General features: G+C 40.3%; 2 protein-coding genes across 2 annotated transcripts in view; both read right to left on the minus strand.

The window, feature by feature from the left end:
* LOC134745333 (RNA polymerase II transcriptional coactivator) overlaps positions 1-20167 on the minus strand; it is a 107550-nt gene that overhangs the window by 18384 nt on the left and 68999 nt on the right. The gene's annotated exons all lie outside the window — the stretch shown is intronic.
* On the minus strand, positions 456-19728 carry LOC134744801 (formin-2-like). Its single transcript, XM_063678715.1, has 10 exons — positions 18788-19728; positions 16429-16587; positions 12863-13038; positions 10173-11913; positions 9298-9686; positions 8228-8437; positions 7251-7391; positions 5333-5534; positions 2785-3109; positions 456-1218 (listed from the first exon to the last, which is right to left on the minus strand). Exons 1-10 carry the CDS (start codon positions 19500-19502, stop codon positions 1092-1094), a joined length of 4185 nt encoding a protein of 1394 aa, XP_063534785.1. The 5' UTR covers positions 19503-19728; the 3' UTR covers positions 456-1091.

Here is a 20167-nt window from a genome sequence, read left to right on the forward strand (position 1 = left end):
CTCTTTCATAAATATGTCAAACGAAAGTGACGCGTAGCGACGTAACGTAATAATAATAATTAATAGCTGCTTGCCTCGATATAGTATGAATTTTAATCTGTTAAACAAAATCCATTGTTTATTTTGTCAGCTTCCGTTTCGAGCGCGTGTCAAAGCATCAATGTCGTTTAAAAAGCTGCTATATCGTATTGGTTTTAAGGTTTAAATCTATGTAATAATATGATCGCTCGCCTTCATTGAGGTGAATGGGTTCCAGCAGGCGTTCTACATGACATTAAAGCTCTCCAAAGGGCCTCTACGTGTTGGATCTATATCCCCACGCGCTATCAAAAGACCGGGATTTATAGGCCCGTGAGATTCAAAATATATAATAAATGCCACAACTGTCAATTTGTTTACTTCCTACATCACCAAAACATGTTAGATGTACTTAGACTTGAACCTTAAAACCACCACGATACAGTTGCTTTTTAAAAGACATTGTGGCTTATACGGGAGCTAACCGCCCACACAAAAAGAAACAATGGCTTTTGTTTAACAGATTAGGGTCTAAGGCGTAAAAATCATTTGAGAATTTTAAACTATAACGTGTGCTAGTATTGTTATGGCAGGTGTCCGGACATCATTACAACAGCACAGAATATATAATAGTACTAGGTACAGAAGATTCACTCCCTAACAAAACGCGACTACTACGCGCCAGGCGGCGCAAGCGCGTGCAGGCGTCCGTTCCATAGCGGTGTGCGGCAATTACTATGGCAAAACCTCAAAATTGAGGCGGCCGCAGGTACTTGTAGCGACGCGACGAAATCGCGGAGTGAGACACGGCTGACAATAGCCCCGTCTCATTGTCCACCCAAACTATCCATAGACCGGTATACTGTTCACTTTTTCTACAATAGTCCCAATGTCTGCTGCGACCGGTTCATGGGTGTCTTTTGTTGCGCCTGTAAACGGGTTCCAGCAGGCGTACTACATGACATTAAAGCTCTCCAAAGGGCCTCTACGTGTTGGATCTATACCCCACGCAAGCCTATCAAAAGATCGAGATTTATAAGCCCGTGAAATCAAAAATCTAAATGCCGAAACTGTCAATTTGTTTCCTTCCTAGTGGTGCTAGAGAGTTTCTGTATGCGTGCTTTTAACCCGCCTTCTCTCTTCGGTTGCACGATAGCTTGAGATTTACGTTCTAATTGATGCTTCTTGGCTTCTTTTAGTCTGAAAAAAATATAAAATAAAAATAACAGTAGATTTCTAGAAGATGCCTTCTAGTATAGTATGAATAAAACGCTAATTTTGCCTTTTAAATGGAGTTGGTCCTTCCGACTAATGAAAAAACCGGCCAAGTGCCAGTCGGACTCGCGCACGAAGGTTTCCGTACCGTTACGGAAAAAAACAGCAAAAAAAACACGTGTGTTGTATGGGAGCCCCATTTAAATATTTATATTATTCTGTTTTTAGTATTTGTTGTTATAGCGGCAACAGAAATACATCATCTGTGAAAATTTCAACTGTCTAGCTATCGCGGTTCATGAGATACAGCCTGGTGACAGACAGACAGACAGACGGACAGCGGAGTCTTAGTAATAGGGGTCCCGTTTTTACCCTTTGGGTACGGAACCCTAAAAATTAGGTAGCCACCGCAGTGCCTAAAAGAAACAATGCCTTTTGTTTAACAGCATAGGGTTTGAGGCGAAAAAATCATATGAGATAATTCATACGTTTAGCATGTCACTGGCACTATGAGTTTTCTTTTGCAAAATGCACTGAAGTACTTTCTTTCACTCGTATGGCATAGTTTTTTAAATGAAAAAGTACATGGCCCTAGGGGGACTTGAGCTCACATTAGAATCTGTAGTTTTATCCAATGAGGGCTACCGCGTTTAATTTCGCCCCTAGGGGCGCTAGTGTAGATGGAGGTCTTTCAAAATGTCAAATGCATAGAAGCAAAGATAGATATAACTCCGTAATAGATGGATACAGTCTAAGGAAAAAACGTGCCTCGAAAATCAAGATAATTTGATTCTCGTTCAGAGGGCGCTACTAGCTTTGGCCTACTGTCGTATAGATGGCGTTGACGGTTTCGTTTGTTATTTAACAATTTTAACGCATATCAGTGAAAGAACATGGGTCAAAATCATAAAAATTATTAATGCAAATAAAATAAATCATTTATCCATATTTAAATACATTTTATCGTATTTTTATAATATGTATTTAACATCTTGTAACTTACCTATGTTGAACAAATAAATCTTTGAATCTTTTTCTTCATTTTTAGTTTTAAAGTGTGTGTGTGTGTGTGTGTGTGTATATCATATTTATGATAGAAGTTTTGGGGGGTTTCCAGCTTTTTAATCGGGAATTTTCTCTCCTTATTTATAATTTGTGGTAAATCTTTGTTCATCTTTGATTAATCATGGTAAACAATAGATATAGCTCAATAAATGTTAGTGGTTTAAAAAAAGTGCAAACTAAAATATGTATATGCAAAATTAAACAGGTTGAAAAAATGGCACATTTAGACGTTAAAATACTTTTGTGTATATTAGAACGTATTGATTTTATAAAAATGAGCTTAGAAGAATTTTGAGATCTGTTTTTCTAGACCCATACCTACAGTAGCGCCACCTGGTGAGGTGAGCACAAAAACGGTAGCCCTCATTGAGCTTCACTCTTGTTTTCTAATACGCTCTAAGCGACGTCTACCGCAAGATGACTTAAATCACTTATAAATAATTAAATTAAATTAAAAACTACTTTCGCAAAAGGTCTTCAACTTACTTCTCTTTAATTGCAATCTGCTCCTCCTTCTTATAAATATCCTTAAAGTCACTGCAGAAACTTGTCCACAGCGAAAAAAATTCCTTCGGCTCACAATCCTCCAACTTCCCAACTTTGGGGGTATATTGATAAAACCTGACTGTTGCAAAGAATTTGCTTCGACATTCTTCAAGGTTTTCATGTTCGGCTTTCAACTTTTCCTCGGCAGCTGCGAGGAAAGTACCCATCTTTTCCTCGAAAATGTCTATTCGTTTTGATTCATTCTCTTCAGGACTCCGTTGTGCGTCGTTTTTTTCTAGAACTTTCTTGGTTTTCTCTTTGCATGCTGAAAGATAAAACTATTGGTTAGTATTTGGTGGTATTTGACAAAGAGGATATAATAGGGTAGAGCGGTACTGTCATAGTAAATTTTGTAGTCACAGTAAATTCACTGCCATCTATCGACACACGAAATGATGATGATGATGATGATGATGATGACACGATTAAAACTAAAAATGAAAATGTATAAAAGTAGCATATTTATACATGGATAAATGATTTTATTTATTTGCATTAATTATTTTCATATGATTTTGATCCATGTTCTTTCACTGATATGCGTTAAAATTGTTAAATAACAAAGGAAACCGTCAACGCTATCTATTCGAGAGTAGACCAAAGGTAGTGGCGCCATCTGTTCGAGAGTCAAATTTTCTTGATTTTCGAGGCACGTTTTTTCCTTAGACTGTATTCATCTTTTACGGAGTTACATCTCTCTTTGGTATTTGATATTTGCTTTACCTACGCGATGTGAGCGAAGGAACTAACAGTCACAACAATTAGACTGAAAGATACTATTGAAAACGAAAAATTATCTATTTAGGTATCAAAATTGCAGCCTATTAAATAGTCGAAGAGTATTACATTTTTAGGAGTATTCTATTAGGGCCACTTGCACCATCCCACTAACCCGGGGTTAACAGGTTAAACCTGGATTAACCATGGTTACTTACTCTTACTTCTCTGGCGCAGCGACCCAAAGTGTGTCCCGGCCTACAAAATTGACTATGACAATAATAGACCACGGGCCAGGAACAGATTTCCATGACCGATCGCCTCCCGGGCGAAAACTCGTATAGTGATTAACGGCTATGTATGATGAACTCTCGTGAACGTCAGCTGCCGCTCCGTTGGTGGGTTGAGGAATGGCAGCAAATAGTCTATAAAAAAATTTTAGTCATCGCCTCCCACTCTATATTCTGTCAGATGATAGTTTAGATGCTATTGTGAATAGAGTTGTGCCGTTCCCGGTAACATTCCCCATTTTGTATGGGGAAATTTCTCGCCCGGTAACATTCCCCATACAAAATGGGGAATGTTACCGGGAACGGCACAACTCTAATTGTGAATAAACAAAATCGTCAGCCGATCGTATCGCTGTGGAAAGACCGTCAGCCGGTCACATGAACATGTAAAAATTTCTTTTCAGTCATCGGCGTCATCGCCTCCCGTGTGATACTTTGTCCGATGATAGTTTAGACGCTACTGGTAATAAAACAAATTCGTCAGCCGGTCGTATCGCGGTGGAAAGACCGCGTTACGCGTTTCGGGGGCTGCCATTCCACAACCCACCAACGCAGCGGCAGCTGACGTTCACGAGGGTTCATCATACATAGCCGTTAACCGCTATACGAGTTTTCGCCCGGGAGGCGATGACTGACGGAAGTAGTAGGTTAGCGCGGGACGAATGCCATATAGGCAAAAGAACGTTAGGGATGAATGTTGATGGACGGAGACCTAAAAAGCGATGGATGGATTGTGTGAAAGAGGATATGAGAAAGAAAGGAGCGAGTGCTGAGGTGACAAAAGATAGAGGAGAATGGAAGAGAAAAACATGTCGTGCCGACCCCACATAACGCGGGATGAGGGCAGGAAGAAGAAGAGGCGATGACTGACGGTCTTTAACTTTATTTCCTTCGGTTTTATTTTATTTATTTAATCGTATGGCTGATAATAACCGGGTCGCATATATAATAATTAATTGCTCATTACTAAGTAGGTACTATAATTTAACATCTAGCTTCTTCACCCATCGGGCTGCGTTCAGGTCCAGGGTAACTCCGGTATATTTCCTCTTGGGGCAGTCATAGATTAGATTTCCTTCGGTTTAATCAAAGATAGATATAACTTCGTAATAGATGGATACAGTCTAAGGAAAAAACGTGCCTCGAAAATCACGAAATTTTGATTCTCGATTCTGATCGACGCCACTAGTTTTGGCCTACACTCGTATAGAGGGCGTTGACGGTTTCGTTTGTTATTTATAATTTTAACGCATATCAGTGTAAGAACATGGGTCAAAATCATAAAAATAATTAATGCAAATAAAAAAAATCATTTATCCATATTTAAATACATTTTATCGTATTTTTATAAATATTTATTTTTAGTTTTAAACTGTGTCGACAGATGGCAGTGAATTTACTGGGGTTACAAAATTGACTATGACAGTACCGCTCTAGTATAAGTTACTCTATGGTTTAATGAATGCGGGGGTAAAGCTCACCGGCCAGCTGCCGCGTGAGTTCGGCCAGACACTGGGCGACGTCGGCGAAGTCGATGGCGGCGGCGCGCGCCACGTCGCCCGGCTCCGGCACGGGCAGGGGCAGGGGCAGGGGCAGGGGCAGGGGGGAGCCCGTGCCCACGCCGGCGAGGCGCGTGTGCGTGCGCACGATGAAGTGCAGCAGAGTCACCGTTGACCGCTTCGACTGGAACAAACGATACTTATTTCCGGTGTAATAATAATAATCACAATCAACGAAAAATTAGCAAAATATAGAGATTTAGCGATATAACTCAGGCGCCAGTGGCAAGCCACCACTGTACATATAGTCCCCGTAGTAATGTCGACCACAGGAGTTGTCCCTAAAACATTAAGTAACAGCCTGGAAACCCTGCACATGCCAACCCAAATCATACATACCCTACAAAAAGCTACAATCCTGAACACATGCCGAATAACTAGGAAATTTTTGACTTCATCTACCAAATAACAGAAAACACCACTTAATAATTATTTCTTATCCTTGGCCATGGCCCGCATAATAAATATAATACCCCCTAAAAAGGAGAAAAATCAAAACAAAAATAATAATATATTCTTTATTGTGCATAATTAAAACAAATTTAGATACATTATAATTAACATAGCGAACTAAGCAACAACAGGCGGTCTTATCGCTAAAAAGCGATCTCTTACAGACAACCTTCAGGTAGTAGAATTTACCGTATGGAAGAAATAAATGGGTAGAAAAATAAACGGATAACAAGAGTAGGAGATTTTTTTTTTGTGTACTTCCTTTTTGGCGAAATTTATTTCGCCAAATTTCACATGGCAACCAACTTTTCGCCAAAGTTTCATTTGGCAAACCAATCGTTGGCATAACCTTACTTCGCAACCGTTTCGTTTCCCAACCCCATACTTGCGAAATGAAAATGACGTACTAGGCTGCGTTAGGTTAGTTTGGATTATGTAAATTTGCGAAATGAAATTTCGCCCAACTAAAAATATGAGATAAATAGTTTGGGAACTGAAAGTTTGTCAAGTAATTTTCGCCGAAACATCAGTAAACCCTTATTTTCACCTCAAAAAGGGCTTATTCTTCCCCGCTAGGAGGGATCGAAGTGGTACTTTTCTGTTCTAGGACACGATTTTTTTTCTTTTTTCATACTATTTTTTTAGCTAGGCAATTAATATTTTGGAACATAATAATTTCCTCATAGGTGATGTGAAAAACAGTATGTGTCACATGGTAGCAAAATTATTGCCAACTTGGTTATCACTTGAATCCCTCCCTACGCTCAAGATTCTATTTTATAATCCCTCGCTACGCTCAGGATCCAATTATAGAGTCCTTCGCTTCGTTCAGGATTCAATGTACGCCCTCGCCGTAAATATGTCATTTTGCTCCCTTGTGACACAATCAACTATTTCATCACACTTGTTTGAAAAAGATCTTATTTCATCAGAGGCGTAGCTAGAGGATATGGCGCCCGGGGCAGTCACCAAATTTGCGCCCCCTGACGACTGACAAAAGTTTCCCTGCTGCTGCCTTTTGCCCATTTTGGCGCCCCCTCTTGGATGGCGCCCGGGACACTCCCCCCCCCCTCCAGCCCCCCCTAGCTACGCCACTGGGTGTACTGAAAGACAAAGACCTATATTGTTCCCGCGGGAGTTATGGATTCTGAAGAAAAAAACGAAAAAAAAAACTCGTTATAGCTTTTTTTTACATGTCACTAATTCATACGAACCGTGTAGATATAAATGAGTACCGTTTTTAAGCAACTTACTCACACTATAACGCATGACGCGTGTACAGACGTGCCGTTCACACATAGAAACGCAAGTGATTTTTGATGTATAGCGTGTCCGCCCTGTGCATCTACACCACATGGCGACCCTGCTAAACTTGGTTAATAAGTACCTTGACGTCCTTGAGTTTGGAAAGTATCTCAAGGCCGAAGCCGTCGGCCTGGCCACGCTGCCCGTTACCGCCATTCATGTAATTCCCCAGTGTCAGGATGATCGCGAACACCCGCTTTAGCGCCTCGCTTGTCATCAAGAACTGAAAATAAGATTTTTAAATATGAAAAAATTAAAATAATCCTTATAATCATCTCCCTGTGACAGAAAGGTACGGTTCCATAATCGATTTTCAAAGGGTTTTCTCGCGATATTTTAAAAAACCTTAATTTAGATGTTTTTTAATGTGATAGTCAGCAAACGAGCAGACGAGCCGCCTGATGGGAAGCGGTCATCGTCGCCCATGGACATAAGCAACATAATGCTACGAAGCCTCCGGTTTGAAAGTTTAAAATTGAATGTTTTTTTATTTGACTGGATAATGTACTGAACAACTTTCACTATGGCACCAAACTCAGAATCAGGAAAAAGTCAAAAAACACTTTGGCAACAAGAATTTCGATATCTAATAAGTCAAAATTAAGAAGTGCCGGAAAATTCCTAAAAAGTTGTGTTCTCGGAAATTTTAGGAAAATTTCACAGACAAAGGAAACTTTAATTATGGAAATGAAAAATTCTCGATTTCTATACGAAAATATGAGATATTTCCGAATTGAAACAAGTGAAAATTTCGCAATTTTTGAAACTTTTCAGTAACCAAAATGTACGAGTAATATGATCATATAAGGAGATTTTTCGCCTTCTGGCTCAGGGAACGGCCTTAAGAAAAAAATTACTTAATTAACTTAGCGGTTTCACTCACGTGTTTTTAATTAATCACTCGCGCGACATGTTACTCAGGCACTATTAGTGCTTGAAAATGGAGACCTAGGCTCTCCGAAACATGTCGCGCGATTGACTAAAAATACGTGAGTGAAACCGCTAAGTTATTTAAGTTAATATGTCTCACGATAGTTGAAATTCGATTACAAAAATTACCTCACAAGTATGCTTCAAGTTATCCAGCTTATGCATGGTCGTACTGATTGCATCCTCAAACTCCGCCTGAAACATGAAGCAGGATATCCTCTCCGCGAAGTTGGGAATGCCGCTGAGGTCGTGGAGGAACGCCTCCGGCTTGTCCAGTGGCACATCTGGCTTCGTTTGCAGGTGCTGTTTAATCTGGGACAGCTCTTCGTCGGTCGCTCTCTGAAATAGAGACAATTTTTTTAGTTTTACGTTAGTTTGTATACCTATTTGTAATTTTTATTTTATTTTTATGTGTTCATGTGTTGTAATTATGTCGAATGTTTATTGTCTTGTTTTTCTATGTGTATAACTTACATGAAATAAATAATTTTGAATTTGAATTTGTATTTACTATACAGAATGATTTTGTTGTCTGACCATACTCTGAGGGGTGGATATTTAGGTTATACCATAGAGTAACTTATACTAGAGCGGTACTGTCATAGTAAATTTTGTAACCCCAGTAAATTCACAGCCATCTGTCGACATACTTTAAAACTAAAAATGAAGATTTATAAAAATACGATAAAATGTATTTAAATATGGATAAATGATTTTTTTTATTTGCATTAATTATTTTTATGATTTTGACCCATGTTCTTTCACTGACATGCGTTAAAATTGTTAAATAACAAACGAAACCGTCAACGCCATCTATACGACAGTAGGCCAAAGCTAGTAGCGCCCTGTGATCGAGAATCAAATTCTCTTGATTTTCGAGGCACGTTTTTTTCTTAGACTGTATCCATATTACGGAGTTATATCTATCTTTGGTCATACTGAACAACTTTTACCATGGGGTGATTTTTTAAATGCTATTTCGGGGTTGGCGCTCGGAGCGATGGCGACACCTTTTGATATTTACCAAAATTTAACATATATCAGTGAAAGAAGGATCAAAGTTAAATGGCGTTCTAAAAGTTTTAATCCTGTGTCGAAAGATGGCAGTAAATTTACTGTGACTACAAAATTTACTTTGACAATACGCCTATATTCTAAATTATTTTTGTGTAAAGTAACAAAGATGCATATGTCCTTACCATTTCGTAGATCTGCTGCAACGCCTCCAAACTCACAACGGACGTATCGAAATTATATATGGCATTCTCAATCTCCGAAAACTCCACATGCAAACTCTGCGCCAAAATCCCCACATTCTGCGACCGCTTGCTCTCCAATATCTTAACTGGCTGAATTTTCGTTTTCACTTCAACTTTCTTCTTTACTGGCGCTTTGACGACTTGTCTCGAGAAAAGATCTGTAAATTCATCTATGTTATCCAGATTGGTTTCATCTATTTCAAGCCAGAGGGGTTTTACAGCGGCCTGGGGGGCTTCGCCTGAGGCTTGGGGCGCGGGAGGGGCGAGGATGCGCGTCCAATATAGTGGCTTCATTGGCGCTGCGGGCTTTACGGGGATCTTTCTTAAGGCTGAAAATAACATAGACAATTTAGTTACTTTATTTACTGATTTCGAATCTTAATAAAACTATACCTTATTGGAATGTATTAAGGTTCAAGTGGTTGTTGGATGTGTTTTATTACTTAGTTAACTCAGAATTCAATGCATAAATTTAGATTAAATTTTACAGCTGGTCCATTTGATAGTTCGTAAGTTACTATAATCGTGTTTTGAGCGGAGTCTTTTAAATAAGACTTTTGTTTATCTTTACTACAGTTAAAGTAGAAAAGCTAGCCAAGATTCTGGTAGGCTAGATTATTTAAAACTAAAACAAGAATTTATCGGACTAGAATTTCATTTATTCTGACGTTTCGACCATGACATTACGCATTTAGTTGACAAGCTTGCGAGAAAATAACATCTTCTAGCTCTGCCGTTTGAGTCTAGAGTCTAGGTAAATAAACATCGTGCAAGTTTAAATCAAGATGGACAATTGACAGATTAGTAATACTTACTCGCTCTTTGCATAGTCCAGCCCCCTACAGGCGGAGCAGGGAACGGCGCAGGCCCCAAGCTCGGGGGCGGCGGCGGCGCGGGCGCCGGGGCTGGCGGCCCCATGCCGGGCATCGGTGGGGGAGGGGGCCCCATACCAGGCATCGGTGGGGGAGGGGGCCCCATACCAGGCATCGGTGGGGGAGGGGGCCCCATACCAGGCATCGGTGGGGGAGGGGGCCCCATACCAGGCATCGGTGGGGGAGGGGGCCCCATACCAGGCATCGGTGGGGGAGGGGGCCCCATACCAGGCATCGGTGGAGGTGGGGGCCCCATACCAGGCATCGGTGGGGGTGGCGGCCCCATACCCGGCATCGGTGGCGGAGGGGGCCCCATACCAGGCATCGGTGGGGGAGGGGGCCCCATACCAGGCATCGGTGGGGGAGGGGGGCCCATACCGGGCATTGGAGGTGGTGGAGGAAACATGCCAGGCATTGGTGGGGGTGGGGGCCCCATATCGGGCATTGGAGGAGGAGGCGGCGCCGTATCGGGCATTGGTGGGGGTAACGGACATGTATCTGGCATTGATGGAGGCATAGGAACCAAATCAGGCATCGGTGGAGGCGGTGGACCCAACCCGAGTGAAGAAATAGTTGGACCTATTGGTTCTTTAGAGGTAGAAAGAGTATTTGTTGTTGGAGACATATTTGATGGCACCGGAGACGTTGGTTTCGAAGCTTGTAATTCAGGCGAGACATTTTGAGTTTGGTCAGGAGATGTAAGGGGGGTTGGGTCTGTCATAGGCTCCAAAGACTCTGGTAGAGGAGGCGCAGGTGGCACTGCCTTTAGGCTGCTCGGTTCTGATATTTGCTTAGGTTTTTCGTCAGTTTGTAGTTTCGTAGTTTCACTGTCAGATGATATGCATGTGCTTTCTGATGATAACTTGCTAGTTTCTGTTGATGCCATTGTATTAACTTGAATATCATTATTTATATATAATACTTCTGTAATTGGAGTGTTTATTGCAGCCTTTGATTCGCTGTCTTTCCTAAGTATATCGGAGGAACATTCGTGTGTACTAGTAATTAAATCGGTGTTATGAATACTAAAGAATGAAGCTTCTGAGCTTCCTATACTGTGTAGGGAGTCTGTCAAAGCTTTTTCAGGGGTCTCTTTAACATCTTTTTCTTCAATTTTATCCAGTCTTTCGTTGTCAGAGTCTTTATGTGCTTCATAATCTCGTATTTTATTTAGCTTACAATAATTTTCTATACTATCAGATCTTCCTTTTTGAACATTGTTAATATGTTCAGTATTACAAGCTACTGTACTTACATCTAAATCTCTTGTTCTTACACACTGATTAGCGGGTAAAGATATCACAGGTTCGGGAAGCGTTTCGATGGATGTTTGTATCTCTTTGTCCACCGATTTACTTAGTTTATCTGGAAACTCGAAACATTTCTCCAAATTTTTGTTGATTGTTTCAATTTGAGCACTTAACTTTAATTTCTCAATTTGTAATTCTAAATCTATTAGTCTATTTCTGAGCTGCGATATGACTGCTTTCGCTTCGCTGATATCAGCAATTTCTTCGTTGTTATTTTGGTTGCTGAATATGTGATTTTCATTGCGCAGGTTTGTGATGTGATCTTGGGTGATGCTGTAGACATCTTTGTCTGGCCAGGAGACGTGTAGCCGGCCAGGGGTGATCGGCTGAGACACAGGGGTTTCCATGTGGGCCCAGTAGTACATTAAATTAGGCTAAAACAAGAAAAAAGTATTATAGCTACAAATTTATGGCAGTACTGCCAATCAACATTATGTGCCGAAACGTTCTAACAATGAAAACTTATAATTGTGTCCTGTGATATTTTCCTGAAATTTCAAGAACTTTTTGAACTTTTTTGAATCAACATTAACATTATCGCATTCACATAATTAGAAATAGTAGATTGCATGACAAGGGAGTCAAAGGTTTGGTGACGATTCATATGCTCATTTGCCTCCTGTATCATAAAAAAATTAAATGAAATATTTCTTCAAAGGATGTAAATCCAATGAGAGTCATGCGAGAGATTTCAGACTAAAATACCAAGCTACAAGGGATTTACAAGGAATTTTGTTACCACGTAAAATACTCTGCTTTTCATTCCACATATGAGAGCTTAACCTTATAATGAGATTGGGCAGAGTCACGAAACGTATTTGCTTAGCTTGAGAAGGAGTTCTATGGGGCATGCATTCGCATCGACAGCCGGGCGCAACTGAGGCGTGCGCAGGCGGTGCGCTTGTATTTACGCAACGGTGATATCTGACACGATTTTATTTGTAGAGCCATAAGTGTGTCACATATTCTTGCGGCCTTCAAAGAGTAACATATTATTGCAGGTGACTGTACTCAATCAACTAAGCAGTTCAATCAATCGGGTGCAATTTAAACAGTTTAATAATATAATATAAATTAATAAAGTTCAATTTATATCAATATTACATTTCAACAACTTTGTGAACAAATCAAATTATTTTATCAAATATTTTGATTAGTGTTTTTCCGGCTTCCACCACTGGAGGGCTTCATCATTTTTTCTTTAATATATCTATTTCAGTTTAAAACATTTCAAGGTAACATTTTGTTCAGACTTAAAAAGTAAGTTACTTTTGTTGAAAAAACATGATTAAATTTATTCATGCATAAAACCTGAATACTTACCTTAAAAATATTTTCCGTGGGCGCATCCTTATCAGGAATCTGGCGGAGCACCCCCGCGGCCAGCAGGTGCGTGCAGTATTGAATTCCAAGGTTCTTCAAATCTTGTGCGGTCAGGAGGTTTTTCAAGTAACTGTTCTCCGCAACAGACGATATGAACCAGTTGAGAAGCATAAGCCCTGAAGTATAAATAGAACAATAGGATATCAAAAGACAATTTGGAAACCAAACATTAATAACAAGTCAATTTAGTAATTTATAACAGTAGTTTTAGCTTTAGCATTTTAGTTTACTCATTAATCGACTGACATTAGTGACACTGACATTGACTTGACAGAACGATAATGTAATAATTACATTTTTTTTTTGATCATTTATGGCCTGGATGCGAGTCCTTTAAGCCAAGTAATAATGACAATTGTGGGGCGTATTTTGCATAGATAAATGCTTGCGGCTTGCAGCGTAAACAACAAAGACGAGCGTTTTCTAAAGTGACTGGGGCTGTTTCAAAGAGTAGTATAATATATGGTGAATAGACCTAACCATGAAGCAGCCATATATTCACCCACGGAGTAGGAGGTGAATATATGGCTGCTTCATGGTTAGGTCGCGGTGCGGTGCGGTAGTGTGTTACGCTATTATGAGCGCTTGTCACATGTAACATTTATAAACGAAGTCCCTTTTACAGTCTGGCAAAAAAAAAGTAGATTGAGAGAGAATTACTACTCTTTTTTGCCAGACTGTAATTGTATAAATTGGAATCGAAAAGGGACTAGCGTCGGACCAAGCCAATTGTGCATGGCATTTGCAATTACAAAGTGTGGAAATTCAAGCCGGTGCAAAGTTCACTTCTTCACACGCCTTTCTTAATAAAATTCAGTAACTGACGACAGGGATGCAGCTATACGTTAGACACGGTAGAGATATCTGCATCTCACCTAACTACTGCGTCTATATTACTGCGTCCCTATCGTCAGTTAGGTACTGAATTTGGTAAGTAAGGTGTGTGAAGCGCTTTATGTTTAGTGATCATCTGTCGAGATTTAGTTTAACAGGTTTTGATAAATTTTTAGAAGCGCTGGTGGCCTAGCGGTAAGACCGTGCGACTTTCAATCCGGAATACGGAGGTCGCGGTTTCAAAGTACATGGTTCTTGCTCGTACCAATGAGGTTTTCGGAACTTATGTACGAAATAATATATCATTTGATATTTACCACTTGCTTTTCGGTGAAGGAAAACATCGTGAGGAAACCGGACTAATCACAATAAGGCCTAGTTTCCTCTCTGAGTTGGAAGGTCAGAAAGATGACTTTCGTAAAAACTATAATAGTTTAAATTCTTGGGATTAGTTGTCAAGGATAAAGTATATTCATTTTCAGCTGAGGGGATATGATACTTGATAAATACATTGTTAGATGATCTTCCTACATACGTATCTAAAGAATATAAACTTACTTTGGAGATTTTCTTTTGGAATACGAATAACGTACAGCACTGAAAACTTTTTAACATACTCCATTGTCAACACCACTCTCTTAATGTCGCACACAACTTTTAATTTACCACGTTTCATTTTCACCTCAAATACAGTATACTGAGAGTATACAGGTATAACAAATGTCAGTACTGCTAGTTTTCTTGGCATATACACCACCAGCGCCCGACTAAATCTATTGACTGTTACATTTTTGGGGATAAACTCAAATTCTTCAAAAGCAGTGTAGTCTTGATTGTGTAACCCAAGTATGGTGACGATATCGTTGATTCCCTCTTGTGCGTCTCTGTACTTGCTTAGAAGTTTCACATAATTAAAATGCGCTCTTGAAGAACTAGTGAAGTTTACCCGATTCGTAGCTAGTTGCATCACGTAATTTAGAATTTAATACTAATTTTGGCTAATTAGTGCGTTAAGTAGGCGTTCTTAGTCACGTATGCACTGTTACTGGCGTTATCTGTATCGTATGTAATCGTTTTAATGGAGATAAGAAGTGGACATCTTGTGTTGTGCGTGTGCACGACATACAGAATGACGTAGTTTAGATAGGTATCGTTTCTGAGACCCTACCGCGAAAAACGAAACTCGAAATTTCTCAATCGCTCGAATATGCGAGCTAAGTGTAGGTATGCTAGGTCATGTGCATCCTACCAGCTAAAATCAGTTTTAATATCCTGAATAAACTTTTTAAACACCATTTTCCAAAGAAAAAAGCACAGAAATTATATACCTAAATAGGTAGGGTAGGAAGGTAAGTATACCTACATAGATATATAATACATCGATATCGCACCAGAGTAGAGGTCTCGCCTACCTCCATATGTATTGACAGCGGGGTTTTGAAATGAGTATTTTTTTTTCGTATCGATAGAAAAGGTCCAACAGCCAACTGCAAGATTGACCACAGAGTTTCAGGATATTTCGCATAAATATCGTGAACTTTCGCTCATTCGTTCATTGACTACCTTCAAAGCTGTGTGTATAATCATTCACCTCAACTCGTACCGACACCTATCCGACAACTAGAGGTCATATTGCGGTTGCTATCAAATGACTTCCAGCTGCCGGTGTATATTACTTAAGTATTATGCGGTATTAGTTATTACATAAGAATTATGGTAGAATAGGTACCTGAATCATATCATATAGCCCAAATAGGTACTTAACTAGTCTGGTTCTATTAAATATATTCTTAATATGGGTATCCACATTAACCGTAATTATATTTTAACTAGAAATGAACTATATAACTATCACATTAAAACTATATTATATAATAGAATTGGAAAAAACAGAAGCTTTTATATCTCTATTTTATACCTCCCATAGATCACCCTCATCTGTTATTTAGTTTTTTATGTTATATAGGTACTACATATCCCATTCCCATCTCCCATCCCATTCGAGGTAACCGCCCGATAGGTATTTTAAACCTACCTACCTACCTACCTACGCCTGCTTGGGTGTCAGAAATGGTTAACCAAATCTTACAACACAGAGAGCAAAGACTCACCTTCGAACTTCTCATAGAGCTGGAAGTTAAGCTTCTCCGGCACGAAGTTTGGGCGCTGCACGCGCGGCTCGGAATGCTTGTCTAGCTTGAGCGAGGCCACCTTCCGAAGCACGTTGGACTCCGGTATCGCATAGCTCACGCTGGTGGCTCGGCGTTCTTCTCAAACTGTTAATGTTTAAGGCCTTACCTTCAAACTTCTCATAGAGCTGGAAGTTGAGCTTCTCCGGCACGAAGTTTGGGCGCTGCACGCGCGGCTCGGAATGCTTGTCTAGCTTGAGCGAGGCCACCTTCCGAAGCACGTTGGACTCCGGTATCGCATAGCTCACGCTGGTGGCTCGGCGTTCTTCTCAAACTGTTAATGTTTAAGGCCTTACCTTCAAACTTCTCATAGAGCTGGAAGTTGAGCTTCTCCGGCACGAAGTTGGGGCGCTGCACACGCGGCTCGGAATGCTTGTCTAGCGTGAGCGAGGCCACCTTCCGAAGCACGTTGGACTCCGGTATCGCATAGCTCACGCTGGTGGCTCGGCGTTCTTCTCAAACTGTTAATGTTTAAGGCCTTACCTTCAAACTTCTCATAGAGCTGGAAGTTGAGCTTCTCCGGCACGAAGTTGGGGCGCTGCACACGCGGCTCGGAATGCTTGTCTAGCGTGAGCGAGGCCACCTTCCGAAGCACGTTGGACTCCGGTAGCGCGTCGCTCACGCTGGCTGCTCGACGTTCTTCTGAAACTGTTAATGAAATGTGAGCATTTGATCCAATGGATTAATTGCCATAGCGTGAGCGTTGATAAATTATAGTTTTATCAAAATGTCAGAGATTACTGGTAAACTCGGTAACTGACCCAAGTAGCATATTTCCTACGGATAGGTAGTAAGTATTAGGGGATCACTGCGCTATTGGCCCCTCCATAGTAATTGTCCACTAGCTTTTTAACAAAGAAGAAAGAAACAAGGCAATACTTGTCTTATTGTTAAGAGTGGACAATTACCATAACTATAACAGTCACCCTACTTATCTAAGAAGCTTAGAAGAGGAACGATAAAGGTTTTTTTTTTGCGAAAATTGTGGTGATATACGTGAATGTGTAAAATTGTAAATGGTTACAGTTTATTTACCTACCTAAAAATTTTGTACAGGATTTTGCAAACTATTACTGATACCTACACACATTTATAGGTAGGACTTTTTTTTGAAACGTAGGTGTTTTCGTGTTTAGTTAGTATCTATTAACTCATTTAGTTTGAATAGATAATAAGTATATAACTAACATATAGCATGCAACGGCATGCTACGTAATTATACGCAAGGATAGTCAAAATTAAAACTTGATAAAGCAATAAATACTGAAATGCAATTACACACTTTACTATCCTCGTTTCATGAGGCAAATGGCTTAATGCAAGTGGAGTAAATAATAACTATCCTCTTTACTGAAGTCCTCAATAGGATTACTAGCAGATGGATACATAGCTGATCACGCATGTAATATGCCTGCTTGCACTTTTAGTCCAGCTAGGTTTTGCTGGAATTGCTAGGTACTTCCTGAAACCCTAAGGAGTGTCACAATTTTTCTTGAAGTGCATATAGGTACGACTAAGTGTTACTAGAAGTAATTTTCACCACACCAGCTCGTAAAGGCTCTCTTTATTCTTTAAAAACTGACGAGAATGTTGCATTTTATTACCAAAAGTGGCAAACTATTTTGCTGATGATAATTTTGTGTTGTTACCTTATTGGCTGGTAGAATATACTTTTATTTTAAGTGATGATTTTGTATGATAAATATAAATAAGTAGCATTCAATTAGATTTGTTTTATAATCTTTTACAGTTAGTATTTTCCTCGGGTTGGTGTGGCGAAAATATTTGAAACCCTCGCAACGCCCAAGATTCCACTTTTCGATAGGGACTCATCTAGCCATAACGTGGGATAAGGGCAGGAAGAAGAGACTAATCTGGCTGTTATTATGTAGGTAGGTACATTTTTTTACCGTCATACTTACTTCATAATTAAATGTTATTTTATAAACTAAAATTACAATAAATTTACTACGAGTACCAAGCTAATAGAGGTTTTTACATCTGTAAGAGTAAAAAGGCATTTCGGAAAGCATAAAAAACAAACATCGCTAATGCATTCTGTGACTTGCACATTACGATTTAATGGAATCAAGCGCGTAATTGCAAAAAAAACTTGCTTTTTTGTGATCGTGAACAAGAACGTACCTACAGTAGTTTCCAGTATGAAAAGAGCGGTAAAGGAAACAATATAACAGTTATGTATTGTGGGCAACATCGACAAACTGGTTTTGCCGAAGCAAGTTCTCTCTTTGTTTATTTACATTGAACGCACACTTAAGTATCTGTCTGAACAAGCTCTATTTAAACGAAGAAAAGTGATTATGATAAGCGAAATTATCTCGATAATGTTTGTTGCCAACCAGAGTTTGAAGTGCTGATAAGAATCATTCATAGCTAAGCGGAAAGATTTACTCGAAATTCACTTGCGGGGAAATATTTCACACAGGTTGTGAAGGCCACAAAACGAATTGAAAAGGTTTTCCTTACTTTTATGCGTGTTAGCAATTATTTTAGCTGTTTAATCATTGAATGTGGGAAATTTAACTGATATAACTGATAGTTATCATTAGATGTAATTTACCTACTTAAAAATCGCTCGCAGAAAATTACTATGGCCACAAAACGATGAAGGCAAAAGGATTTGTTTACATTATCACTGTATACATCCGCCAATGTAATGTTACGAATTTGAAAGGTACACTATGATCTTCTGGATGTGTTTATTCATTGAATCTGATGCCTTTAAAACCGTCTATTCATACGTGTCTGTAGGTGTCTGTGTATTATGTTCAATGAAGTTAATATAAAAACTCGTACTGGTGTGATTGTTGGCTGAACTAACCATTATCGAGGACGGGCTCGGCGTCGGACACGGCAGGCACGGGCGGCGCGGGCTGCAGCTCCACCTTCCGGTGCCGCGACACCGTGAACGAGGACTGCGCCGGCGCCGCCTTCAGCCGGAACTCGCGGAACTCGTGTCCGCACTCGTGCGTGAGCCTCTCCAGCCGCTCCCCGCGGCTGCCGGACAACCCCATAACATTGTCACTCTTGTCACTGTCATCGAACACGTCAGATTTTTCTTCTTTGTCTAAGTCGAGCAAGGAGGTCGCGTCGTCGTGCGGCATGGGTGTGAGCGTGTGCGCGTCGTCGTGCGCGCTGCTCTCGGCCGAGTAGTAGCACTGGTTGAGTTCGACGGCGGCGAGCGGCGCCAGCGGGTCCGTGAGCACTGAGTCGGGCGTGGAGGGCGAGCGCGCGCGGGTCGCTGACCTATCCTCGCACCTGGACACCGTTACCTCCGACTGACTCGCCGACTCCGCGCTCCCTCCCGTTTTCGACGCGCACTCGAGCGTATCGTTATCTGACGCTTCCACTTCAATATTATCGGAATCGGGCGTTTTATCGAACGTATCGGCGGCCCCTCGCTTCCCGCCGCTCTTTTTCCTTCCATGTTTCTTGCTGTCCCTACCCGGTGATTTTCTGTTTTTCAAAAAATTCCGCCCTTTTGCTGGTGACTTGCCCGTCTTACTTTGTTTTTCATTTCCCTGAATATTACCCATTTCTGTGACACTGTTTACTAACTTATGATTTCTACTTAACGAACGTGTCGGATGATTTTCGTTGTTTTTGTAAAAATATTGGGTCTATCATTTGGCTACTATTTACATGAAATATAAAAACTAAGTAGATTTGAGATTCACAGCCCTCTGGTATCCTTTTGTGCGAGCATGCGCAATGGGGACGCCGAAATGTTTTTTCGTAAATCAATATTTTGGGAGCGTGTAGAAAGAACGTTACGAGACCATTGTGTCAAAAAACAAAACTTATTAAAAAAAACCAATCATTTGCAGCATAAATATGTAGTCATATGTAATTTAGAGTTGAATTCAAAACATTTGCATTGATTGTAACACTCACTGCTGCCCTCTATGCATTCTTGTTTACACAGTTGTATTAATCACGCCAATAGATGGCGTGCAGTGTCTCGATTCATTTCGTGTGAAACAAAGTTTTCTAACAATACTCACATGCGAATAGTTAAATACATGTACGCTGAAAACATGAAAACTTTGCCTACATAGCCGATATGAGGGAAGATAAGTGTGTGTAGATTTCTGTTTCATGAACTCTGTTTGGCTTTGGGTCCGCTGCCAAACGACTATTGTAAATTTGAAGATTCACAATCGGAAAGAGGCAGCTTTACGACCCAATCTGTTGTTATTAC

The sequence above is a fragment of the Cydia strobilella genome, chromosome 1 (assembly GCF_947568885.1).
Source record: "Cydia strobilella chromosome 1, ilCydStro3.1, whole genome shotgun sequence".
Classification (NCBI taxonomy): domain Eukaryota; kingdom Metazoa; phylum Arthropoda; class Insecta; order Lepidoptera; family Tortricidae; genus Cydia; species Cydia strobilella.